The 12,847-nt window shown below is 39.9% G+C and overlaps 2 protein-coding genes across 2 annotated transcripts; both read right to left on the bottom strand.

Moving 5' to 3' along the window:
- Positions 1–249: 249 nt before the first annotated feature.
- On the bottom strand, positions 250–8,611 carry ro60 (Ro60, Y RNA binding protein). Its single transcript, XM_023297194.3, has 9 exons — positions 8,483–8,611; positions 6,752–7,343; positions 5,592–5,812; positions 4,996–5,142; positions 4,765–4,902; positions 4,537–4,653; positions 4,059–4,175; positions 3,733–3,879; positions 250–2,089 (listed from the first exon to the last, which is right to left on the bottom strand). The coding sequence occupies exons 2-9, from the start codon at positions 7,323–7,325 to the stop codon at positions 1,937–1,939; spliced, it is 1,614 nt and encodes a 537-aa protein (XP_023152962.2). The 5' UTR covers positions 7,326–7,343; positions 8,483–8,611; the 3' UTR covers positions 250–1,936.
- Positions 8,612–10,169: 1,558 nt separating this feature from the next.
- On the bottom strand, positions 10,170–12,241 carry LOC111587589 (regulator of G-protein signaling 21-like). Its single transcript, XM_023297608.3, has 5 exons — positions 11,954–12,241; positions 11,799–11,867; positions 11,633–11,694; positions 11,374–11,540; positions 10,170–11,124 (listed from the first exon to the last, which is right to left on the bottom strand). The coding sequence occupies exons 1-5, from the start codon at positions 12,004–12,006 to the stop codon at positions 10,903–10,905; spliced, it is 573 nt and encodes a 190-aa protein (XP_023153376.1). The 5' UTR covers positions 12,007–12,241; the 3' UTR covers positions 10,170–10,902.
- Between the last annotated feature and the right edge of the window lie 606 nt (positions 12,242–12,847).

Below are 12,847 nucleotides of genomic sequence, written 5' to 3'. Positions count from 1 at the left end.
TTCTCCCAGCTACAGAAGAGTAAAAGCAGACAGTAGATGTGTTATACTCGTGGTTATCTGGCTGAATTACACTCAGGCGCTTTGCAGAAGGTTGTCTGTGTAGATTCTCATCATCCAGGTCATTGTAATCCAATGAGCTTCAATTAAGAAGACTTTAACAAGGACATCTCAGATGTCCAGTGATGTGCCCAAAAGATACTGCAAGTTCATTTGCACAAATTCTGATAGTAGTTTGTAAAATGGAAAACATTTGAACAGCAGCAACATGTTTATTAGGGAAGGATTTACATTGCCACTAGAGTCAAGTACTTACATGTTAAGCAAAATGAACACAATATGATGGAAAACAATTTAATCATGGAGGTGAAACACTTGTGAACTACCAAACCTCATAACTATCTCTCTGGCCAAACTACAAACATTGTATCAAAGGGTCACTTCATACAAAGATTTTAGCGTTAGAACATTTTGTAACCAAAAAACAGCGGACACTGCTTTAACGTAGGAAATGAATGTATGTGTGGACGAACATCCTTCACAGTTACATGGTCGGGAGTTTACAAAGACTGAAGTACACCAGAATGAATGATAAGTAACAAATTTTGTGAATGCTGTCAACCATTACAGCAATTACGGCCTAAAACAAGAAGCACCACTGTAGTCATTTGCTTGTATTTTTCCCAGAACAAATTGGCCCCTAACATTAAAACACTGTAAGCAGTAGGCTTATTCTGTATTTGGACAAATATAAATCACTGTACTTTAAATCTCTACTGTTATGTGTCTTAAAAAAGTACATTCAGTTTATTGTATTCAGGGAAGGTAGCAAGTATCTGTTAGTTTTTGCATAACAAACATTCTTACATTAAAGATACAGAAACATAACTGTAGAGGTGAATCATCCTTCTCTGGACATAGTAACAATAAAGTAAAATCCCGATTGTGATGCATAGAGTTCAGATTGAAATATGAGAGGAAATCCATTTCACTAGCTTACAGTAAACCGACTTTAGTCCCAAACATTGGCATTTATTTTCCACAATAGAAAATCCCAAACAACCCATAACCTAAAATGATCTCCTAAAATGTAACATCACATTTAAGAGCACCGAGGGTATTTCTGTGAACAATAAATTCAACAAGAGCAGAACAGACAATTCAGGTTTACAATCAAACTGACATAGGTGAAAACAAATATTAAAACAACTAAAAATTGTAGCAAGGATAAAGGCAAGGGTTGTGTAAAAGGAATCCTATCTGCTACTATTAAAAACAACCTTTTCTGACCAAATAAATCAAAGAATTTAACAGAATAACAAGAAAAACGGCAATGTATTCTGTTGACTTTTGGTGATTTGTTTTAATCCTCACTTTAATATATGTTAATAATTTATAATAATGCTACATAAAATAGTGGGGACAGGCTTTCAGGTTTAAAATAGCTCTACACGTAACACAAACCTGCTAAATCATACCATAGATACATATTGTAAACTAGAGGAAATCCTCTTGAAATAAACCTACAGTTGCACTACATCTCTAACATTCGGACTCTTCCACTGTTCCTCTTATTTGTCTCCAAAATTCTTTCTATATATGAGAGGAATTTATTGTTAAATGGGTTAGTGTCTCACCAGGAACCATCAAAGCACTAAACAGCCCATATGTAACAGCACGTCTTATCACTTCCTTTTCAAACTGCGCAAAAAATACATGCACATAACATTTCCAGAGTGTTGTCCAGCCCGCTGGACACTTTGTCAATTGACTTGTAAGCGACGAAATACAAAAAGAGGAACTGGAATTGTAAAGGTCAGCATGATTTGGATTAGTGCTGTTTTCGGGCACTCTAAATGATACGTGAGCCACATTGGTCCACTTTGTGCCTTCTTATTCTGCTCCCACGACATGATTCAGAAACAGTCCCAACACTTAATCAGATCAGATCTTGGGCCAAGTTACGAATGACGCTCAGAGCTCCAAGGTCGAAGCCGCAGATGCTCAGCAAACCCCTGTCTTCTGTGTCTGCGATGGCGTGTCCGATGGATGTCAGCCCACACATCACCAGCTTGGAATTGGCTCCTGATGTCTGTGGAAAATATACACATGCAACATTTTGCTTGTAAATGGATATTAATTTGTACGCAGTCAAAACAAGACTGTAAAAGGTGAGCAACGGCTGTGCTACAAAGCAAGATTTTTGGATTAGTGAGATGTGTTGCACCTTAAACCAGTGTCACAAAGGTGGCTCTCTTATAACCAGCCAGGTCACCATGGTAACTTATACTGCATAGGTAACCTGCTGTAGAGGAGTTTATGGTCAGAGTTTTGGAGTTAAAGTGTCTGAAAAGCCATCAGCCTTTCAGTAGTTGTTTTCCTGAAAATATTCTCTTCCATGTACCCTACGTCATGGGGCAATGTCAGACTTAAATTCATGTTTGAGTATCATGTTTAAATGAATGAAAGGTAAAGTCTAAGAGCTCTAATGAGCAGCTCTCATGAGCAGCTCTCATGTTACAAACAGGCAGCTGAATTGAGAACGGATTGAGGGGTAAAATAAATACAATCACTTACATGATTAACAATTTTATACAAGTATTCCCCTGTTCTGTCTGATTTGGATAAACAGGGCTTTTGCCATAAAACCTTTTTTTTTTTTTTTTTTAATTCTTCAAAGCTCTTTATTACAACAACCCATTCTACTTGAATGAAGTGGGTGATGTGATTACTCCATTCTGTGCAAAAGTGGAGTCAAATGTCCCCTTTTGTGGGAGTGTTGTGACAATCATTATCGCTTACTGGTGTTATAAAATTTGCCACACAAGCTAATGCACAGTAAGAATTGCTATATTGAACCTGCTTCGTAGTAAACTCCTCCGATGATGAGTGTTGTAAATATTTGGGTAAATCCCAGTTAGATTTTAGGGTTCAGCATTAGGACTAGTTTGATGTTCATGGGTTCTCACACCGAGTTTAATATCTGTATTGCACTTACAAACAAGAAAAGTTCTCAGAGAGTGTAGTACTCCACTAAGGCTGCTCAGTTGTTGTATAATTTCCGACAGATAAGTCCCAATAAGACCGCAGCGGTGGATTTGCAGTAGTATTGCAATCATGTGATTGTCAGCAGGCAGCTGGCGCAGCGTTCACTTGTTGTCATAGTTACAGTGACGCCATCCCGCTATTTCGCAATGATACAGAAATCTTCAACAAATCAGTGGATCCAGACTATAAGCCATAACACTGCCAAAATCTAATTAGGTGGTCCTTGTGTCATTTCTGACCTTCCCTGAAAAGTGTATCCAAATCTGGTATTCAGTTTTTGAGTAATGCTGCACACAGACAAACAGACAGATTCACAGATTAACAGACAAACGTATGCCGATTGTTAAATGACTCTGCCGTGTTACTTGGCGGAGTAAAAATCGAGGTGTATCCACCAAACATAACAAATTTTTATCTAAGGTATCAACATGAGCAACAATGAATGAAAAATATGCACTTGTCAAAAGCCATTCTGTTAAATGACAGCAAGAGATCCACTTTCTTTTTCTATCTTTAATATAAATGCAAAACAGAACCTCATCCAACTTCTCTGATTAAGTCTGTGCACATCAGCTTAATTTATTTAACCTGGCGTATTGTAATTATACTTTCAAAAACAATCTTCACCACAGAGGACTCTAATCAATTAAACCCTTTCCCCAAGCAGACATAAATGAATAAATGTACTTGTCTGTGCTTTTTTAGAGACTCCAGTGGGCTGGCAGTCAACGTCCACAGTGGGTTGTTGGTCAGAATGATGAATACGTCTACAGACTTTCCACTCTCTGTGGCCCATGTGATGGGAAGGCTGCAGTCTGTGCTCCCACTTGGGATCTGGAACGTAAAAGGTCAGAGGTCAAGAGAAATATTTGTTCAATGAGATCAATGTGAATCACCTATATGTAACAGATACTGTGCAGTTACAGATGGTTGTAAAATCCTCCAATTCCTAAAGTAAACTGTCCAGTATCTGTTATTCATTTCTTCTTCTTTGATGCCATGACATGCCTCACCTTAACCAGTTCAACTGTCGCTTCTGCCAGTGTCATGTCAGCAGAAACAGAGCACGGAACCACAGCGCCTTCAGAGTAGGCCAGCACATGTGTGTCTGCCTCTGTCCTTGCAAAAATCTGTCAAACACAAAGGTCAAAAGTAAAGCATGAAATCATTGTCTGAAAAATTCATCTCTCTTCCATATGTACACACACAATGCTCTGCAACAAAACACGCACACACAGTCACATACTACAATTTTCCTAATATATCCCAGAACAATTGTTGTAATGTTGTGTCTCCTAGCTAATAAGTACTGGAGAGCCTTTGGACTAAGACACTGCAGAAGGAATTTCCCAGGAATCTATAGTATGTGTCAACAGACCAATTCCTTCACCAGGCTTCCTCCAAAGATGGAGCGACCTGATCCCTGCTTACAGAGGCAGCTGTTCCAACTGAAACGACGACTACCCACAGACAGCTCTGGTACAGTCTTACCATGGTAATGGCTGCAGCGGCGACAGCAGTGCTGATTGACGTTCCTGGGACAACGCTGCTCAGCGACGTGCTCACATCTACTGCCACCACAAAGCGTTTACCTACAGGCTCCACATTCTGAGGACAAAATTGTGACAGAACATAAGATTTCTTTGTCTTATCTATTTGGCATTGATAGCCGTCCTCTCTGGCAGTCTGTGAGAAGTTGTGAAAATAAAAATAACCTACCATAAAACTCTTGTAAAAGGCAGAGTCCATTGCTTTGAGGATGCTGCCGTCTGGTTCCCATTTTGGTTTGCCCTGATAGCCTTGGCCCCTTTTGTAGTGTTCTGATGCCAAGAGTATGCTGAAAGGGTGGAGCTTTGCCTGGTGATTTCAGGACATGTTAAATATTTGAATACTGACTTTTTTAATCAAATACACAACTGTAAATCAATTAGAAAAAGTAATGGGTTTTACCTTCTTTAGTACTGTCTCACTCTGGATTCTGTCACAGACAAGTTGTGTTTCTGAGCTTCCTGGTTCAAGGACTTTGTTTGATGTCATCTTTCCCAAGATCTTTAGCACTGAATGGAGAGGCATTTCCTTCAACAAAGCTCTCCACACCTGCAGAAAACCACATATTCTCTTATTAAATTCATGCCAGATGGGGAGAAGCACTACATTTGTGCGTAATTTCCACTTCCAATAAATATTTCCTATGTCAAAAAAGTATTTGTGCAGTCCATCAAAAGATGGGAACCCACACATGTTCATTATTCCCATCATTGAAAAGTCTGTTAGTAAAATGGAGCTGAAAGTGAATCTGAAAATGCACATTTCACTGCAACTGTAATGATTACAAAAAATAAACACCCAGGCAAAAATTCAAAAGTACTACAGAACAAACCACCTCACGCCAACAAATACTACCCTACATGAAACACTGCCTATTCATCGTCTTTACACAGTATCAAAGGTGTGTGACACTATTTGATGATGACAAATGAAGTTCTGAAAAGATACCTTTAACCTAAATACGTGACAACAATAACAAAAACAATAATCCCACTCACCTGTTTGGACTTCAGATGATCTGTCAGCAGCTGTTCCCTCTCCAGCTTGTGTTCCTCTATTAAACTGATGACCTCTGTTTCATCACAACTGTGCTTGACCTTCTCCACCACTTCGAGATACGAAAGCACTTTGACAACCTCTTCTGAGTTCTCTTTGTCTGCGTAAGCCACCTGGACCTCTTTCCATCCTTTAGTTATGCATTTGCTGATCAAGGCAATTGCTAAAATCACAAAGAAACTGCCATCACAATCTTATTATCCTCAAAATCATGACACAGGGTTAAAATCTGCATCATTCTGATTATAACTCAGCAAAAAGATGAATCCACACAGACGCTCAGGACAGATAAAACTTACCATTATGACAAAGGAGGAAAAAGTTGAGAATTAATTCAACAAATTGTCATTTTTCAGACCGCTTGAAGAGTTGATAAATTTTCTGTCAACGATTGTCTGTTATGACTGTTCTTCTCTGTTAATGTGATTTCTTTTACTTGCTGTATTTCACTTCTAGAAATGCTAAGTTTCAAACCTATAGTAAAACTGAATAGTTCCTGCACAACTATGTTGCAGGGAAATGTTTCCGGAAATATAAGGATAAATAAATAAATAAGCAGAAGACCGTAGCTGGAGCAACTCTAACAGTGACTCATATATCGTTGTTTTATATCAAGAAGTTATTAATATATTATATACAGACTCCCTCGTCAATGTGATGTCCAAATAAGCCCATATGCAGATAGAGCAGGTTACTGTCCAGAGAATTCACAATGAGCAAGTGTGAGAGTGCTCACATACGTCATATCTCGCTTACTACACGCTCTACCCAGGTGCTAGCCTTCACCTTAACCATACAAAGTATTCCCAGTAGTCAGGACATACGTATATCTTTGAAACTTCAACTGCAGACAAAGTCCTAACATGTTTTTCCAGATATTACGTGTGATAATGACTTAAACCACTAATGCCCTGAGAAATTGCACAAACAATTACCTTAAAATTTCATTAACCTTTCATTGTTGCCCCTCATGTACCTAAAAAACTGGATAAAGTCATAACATGCTTCACACAATTCAGAGGTACTGTAATGTGAGGGGGATGACAGAGTTTCCCATGTTATGTAAATCACTTTGAAGAAATGTGACTCTGTGTAAACTCACCATCTTTAGCTGGTTTGGTGTGGGAGAGTCTGAGCAGATCCTGGTGTGACCAGCCCTCTCTCTGTTTACATTTGGTCACAGCGGCAGCTAGACTCATGGCATCTTGCTCATTGTACCAGTCAGACACCGCTTTCCTCAGGGCACGTCCCCAAATCCCACATTTCATGCCGTCTTTTAGTTCCTTCTTGTACTGGATGAAAGAAAACATATGGGTAGGGTCCCGACAGACTTCCTTCAGTGCTTTCAGCGCTGCCTGCCTGGTCTTCAGCTCTGAGTGCTGGGAGCACAGAGCCAAGGCGAAAAAGGAAGGGCCCGGTCTGACAGCTCGGCCATCCTGAGAGAACCTTTTTATCTCCTCCACCACCTCAGCACCTCGGCCCTCCTGAAGCATGGACAGCAAGGCTCCGGCGTTCTCCATGCTGACGCGACCCTCCTCTCTGGCAGTGTATACATCTCCCTCTGAGCCGTAGCAGAGGAAGCGACACAGCCTGGCCTTGTCGCTGACCTCCCATGGACAACCACCACCTGTGGAGTTCAGGGTGTGGTTGCTTGTAGTGCTTCCTGATGGCTCCATTGTAACACTTGAGAAGGCCTGAAATAGAAAGGAGTGAAATAAAATATAAATGAAGCTTATGTGCAAGTTCAGTGAGGAAAATCTGCTCACTCATATTCTGTCTCTAATCCTTATGGTGAATATGGACTATTCCCTCTGTCATTTCCACTTTGCCACGCTGTCAGAATGACTTCACTCTGAATCTCATTTGACTTTTCAAAACCTCATTCTTTAAATTCCCTGCTATTCTGACACTCTTTCTCCCAGGAAGTTAATCATGCACACCCCCATCCATCACATATCCACCCCATCTGGATGTCCAGTCCAGTCTACATCAGATATAGACCGGTACTTATCTCATCTCCTACCTTCCTACTTTTATATGATATTTCCTTATTGATCTGACATGTATATTCAATGACTTCGAGCCTTTTAACACTATAAATCAATCTGGCGCTGATTTTTTTTTCCCAATTACTGTCAGTAACTCTGTAGCTTAGCCAATCCCTGATACTACCAAAGGTTTGAGTTAACTCCTGTAGAGATGATGGTAGAGAAACTACATCAACACTTGACAACGTTGACTTGGTCAGCTCCATTACTTACTCACTGCCTCGGCGCACTGACAGAAATAGCCTAAAGCCGATTACAGGACATGATGATACAAAAAAGACTGATAGAAGCCACAGTGAGCTGTTAATAGAAGATGGTAGAGAACCTAACCGCATATAATGTTGAGGTTAGCTGCGGGGGGGATCCTTAACGGCTAACTCAACCTGAAGAGAACTAACGTTGCCAGGACAGATTTGCTAACTTAACTAGTTAAGCTAGCAAAGGAGGACAGTCGAAGTTAGTCACACGATTTAAACAAGCTGTATTAATGTTAAAGGTGTCTCCAGCTAGTTATGTGGCTGATTATAACCAGTCTACTCGTCACGTTTCGCAGCTGTAACTTCTGTGTATATTTATGTTAAACATCCGCTCTCCTCTCAGCACCAACTCCCCAATCTGAGCTCCTTTCTGGCCGGACACCGGAAAGCTCGGCTAGCCGGGATGGGCAGCGGGGCTACTAAAATACGAAAACCGTAAATAAAATGTGTCGGTTTTGCTACGAACACGCACTGTTGGCGGATTTAAACACGCCTGTGAACGCTTAAGTGATAAAAACATGTACTTACCACAATGTACAAGCACAGTGCTGAAGTTTTTTGATGTAGCTAGATGCAGACAGGCCTCCCCTCTGACCGTCACTGAGATAACCAGGGGCGGTGCCGCGATGGATGCCGGGATACAGAGTACCATCACACACAAACACACGCACACGCACAGCATCTCTCAATTTGGTATGCTCTCATGGCTGATTGTAAGGTGGACAATATTGCAAAAGCATCAAGGAGGTTGGAAATAAAAAAGGTGAGACAATTTAAACAGAAAAAAAAACGCCAAGCGGAATAACATGAACAGGACAATGGAAAAGAAGAAGAAAAGCACTCAACTTCTAAGTCACAGCCCACAACCACATCAGTGATTAAAACACTTAATGCAATCACTGCACTTCTGTATATGCACATCTTGACCCTTTGCACCATAAATATTGGACATCCTTTATACAGCATGTTTTGTTTGCTCAATACTTTCCTTTCTCGGTGTATAAAAGTAAATGTGAGTGATGACACTCATTCTGCAAAAGAATTACTTTGTTTTTTGCTGATATTGCAATAAAAGCACCCAGATCCTTGAATCATTTTGCATGTGTGTGTCTACAGGTACAACACGCCAAGTCAAGAGAATTATTTGTCATATTCTGTGATGCTGTTTGAAGCGTGTAGCCACATACTGTGCAGCTAGATAAGCTGCATGTCTGTCTCTATAAACTAGATGTTTAAGTCAGCTGGGATGGACTCAATCCCCAGCATGAGGATTAAGCGGTGTATAGATAATAGATGGATGTTTAAAATTGACCTAAAAAACTCTGCATGGAGGGCCATTTACGTTTGGAGTCCAAACATCACAACTAGAGCTGTAGTCCGGTATTTCTTTCTAGCGTATTGACTACTTAGTAATGTTTCCAGTTTATATATTCCGATGCTGATTTACATGAGAATTCATGTAAAATGGAGGCTGAACCATGAACACAGATAATAGATCACCTGTTTAGGATTTTAATAGGCTTCTCTGTCCTAATTAAAACTATTGGAGAGTGTGCACAAACTGATATATGTGTCTGATACAATTTTAATAGATCGGTGTGTTTTTGTAATTTCACACACACACACACACACACACACACACACACACACACACACACACACACACACACACACACACACACACACACACACACACACACACACACACACACACACACACACACACACAGACACTTTTGCCTACTACCAGATTTAGCAAATAAAGCTGGATCCCAGAGACTGCAATAGTTGTACAATGTATCTCTGCCCAGCACAAAACTTTCCTTTTCCTTCATAGAATTTCTAAGCAAAGTATTCATTCACAGACTTCCCTGAACACTCAGATCATGTGGCTGTCACATGCAGTCAGAAACTGACCCTATATGCCCTGCATGTTTTTCTGTGTTGTTCATTTCATCATTTCTTCTATTTTAGCTTCTCCCTCTTAGAAATGCATCAGAATGGCTACAAAACCTTATAAGGGGACCAAGGAAGACGGCGATGCATCGGTTAAAATGTATGAAGACTGTTTGGCCCGATTCTATACTCTGGCAGCTATTTAAGTCTTAGTCTGTAAATATAATTTCTAGTTAATATAAAGAAAAACTGAACTGTCTTTCATCAGTACCACTCAAAATATTTTCATATGTCACAGGAGGAAATGCACACATGTAAATGATGAAATATATGATCGTTTATTTCCACTTGATAGCCAATAAGCTACAATTGAAATAAAACCTCTGCTCATTCAGTTTCACTGGTTACATTTTGATCATGTGTTTTGGTGAGTATTTTCTGCAACTCTTCAAAGCAGGACATCAAAATGTAATTTTGCATGTAAGGCTTCACAGGCACCACTGGGTGGCAATAGCACCACAACTGTAAAGACACAGGATGCACTTTTATCACACCAGTGAAGACACTGATGATCTTTCTTGCAAACAATTGAACAATTTCAATGAATTTACTGCGGAATGAAGTCTGTAGTATCCCAAAATTTCATGGTGCACATATGATAATATTGTTTAAGGGCACAAAACAGTCCTTCTGTCCATGAATATTCAAGTTCACATTCAAGACACTGGTAGTGTCAGTCAGAACCATCACAGTAATAAGAACCACAGTTTTACTGCAGGTGAGGTCCATTGTTCACTGTGCATCAGACGGCCTCATCTGCAGTATCTTCTAAGCATTTCACCATCACAGCTTTCAGTCTTGCCAAACATTGCGTTGTTGTGATATTTTGAGAGGAGAGGAAGTGCGTGCACATTGTCTGTCAACAGCACTACGTCAGGCTGTCTGTGCAACATTTCACACCATCTCAACAACCTGCAGGATGTCAGTCCTTGTGCAAGAAGCAGAGGTCAGGCTACAGGCTTGACCGTTTCAGAATCATGCTGTATTACGCCTCAAGTGCTTTTTATCCTCACGGCCTGACGGTGCTTCCCAAGGCCTCTCTGCTTAGAGGCTGCATCAAAAAGGACTTTGTAGTGCTCCGACTGAATGAAGCGTGGGAAGGAGCCGTTCTCCATCAGGCTGTAGATTTTCTTCTGAGCCACAGTAAAACATGATGAACTCGGTTGCTGAAGACTCTGGCTGATAATTTCTCTTGTGTAGAAATCCAAGTTTACCTGCAAAGATCGCACAGCTGTAACTCAACTAAAAATACTGTTTCAGACTATGCAGCATGTGAAGGCACTTGTGTTATTACCACAGCTTAAGAGCATTTTAAACCTGATTTCTGAGGTTCTTTTATGCTACTTTAGCCAAAATTCCCCTTTTGAATTATATTTTTCTTGTCTACAAATAAAACTGAATCAGTTTTGCAGTACAAAAATTTGCCTCATGTGAAATGACGATCTTGTACACACTGCTTTTACCTGTTTGGGAGAATCGGCCTTGATAAACTCTTCATAAATACTCGCTGCTCGCTGTGTTCGTTCCTCTGGACTGTCAAAAGTTTTGAACTCTTGACAGGCAAGCCAGAAGTCCAGGCTTTCCTCGCAGAACTCCAACTTCAAAAATTCCCGAAATGCTATTTGCCCACCTTTTACACAAGAGAACATAGCCTCAATATAAAGAAAACAGTAACCAAGCATGATATTAGCTTTTCATTGCTTGAAAGCAGATGGAAATTACTTTTCCTGGAAAGAACCGTCTCCAGAGATTCTCCCAATAGGTTTGCTTCATTTGTTTCCTGTCTGTAGACAGGAGAAAACAGAGGTTTTATGGATTAGTTCACATTTGAACGAAAACAGCAGGCAACACAATATTAAAATGCTGTATAATTTAATAAAGAAAACACCTGCTGATTTTCCTCCATAGCAGTGGATTCTGTACGAAGGTATGTATTCTGGATTTCCATGCTATATCTCTACAAAAGACGACAGGTGAGTAAAATAAAGATTAAAAAAAAACCTTCAAAGCAGCCTCAATGTAAACAAAACGTACTGTACTTACATTGTTTTTTTGCCATGGAGGTCCACAGATGAAGTCTTGCAGAGCCCATTCATAGTTTAATTTAAAGTTACTCTACTTCTAATAATTATTGATTTTAATTCTCAGTATGCATATAACAAATTTTCCATCGATGCCACTTTGATTTCCAACTTTACAGCTTCTCCGCTGGATCCTGAATGTCTCTGCTCGCTGATGAGGGTCAGGGTCAGAGTGGAATCTGACTGTGATTTCAGCAAGTGAAGTTTCTCCCTGAATTACAGGTTTTCAGCTCTCTGCCCTCCTCCTCCTCGTCCCTCCCAACCCCCCTTATATCTTGCATTGTTGCATAATTAGAAGGCACCACATGAACGCTCAAAGTACGTCAAACCTTGTGCTCTTCCTTGGTGTTTAATTATAGAACAAAACTTTGCTGTGTCACACCCTCCCATCACATTCTCTACACTTAAATGCGCGAGGCTGTTTAAAAGTCTGCCAGTCCTTAAGTCACTCAGCTCACCAGTCAAGTCTGTGCTATTCTTAGTCGCAGGTCAAGTGGTCATGAGTTTCTTCAAGTTGTTTGGCTTTTCTCTCACAGTTACTGGATTATGTTCCTTCCACTAGAGTTGTAAGGCATTCTTGGAATTTTTGTTATTTGAAAATGTTATTCATTTTACGATTTTACATAATGAAACTAACAGCATAAAAAGTTTGCTTTTCTTGAAGCTCACAATTCAGAAAAGCAAAATGTTTATTTTTGTGTTTGAAATTGACACAGGGAATGATAGTTGACTGTAAAATATCAGAAAAATTTTACCTTGTACTCAGCTATTCTTAGCATTGGTCCATGTATATAAAGCTAAAATTTTTTTTTGAACTTTATTTAAATTCATGCTCTCTTTAGGCAGAAAAACAACT

The sequence above is a fragment of the Amphiprion ocellaris genome, chromosome 10 (genome assembly GCF_022539595.1).
Source record: "Amphiprion ocellaris isolate individual 3 ecotype Okinawa chromosome 10, ASM2253959v1, whole genome shotgun sequence".
Lineage (NCBI taxonomy): Eukaryota > Metazoa > Chordata > Actinopteri > Pomacentridae > Amphiprion > Amphiprion ocellaris.
The sequence above is the reverse complement of the archived record's forward strand: the minus strand, read 5'-3'. Positions and strand labels throughout refer to the sequence as shown.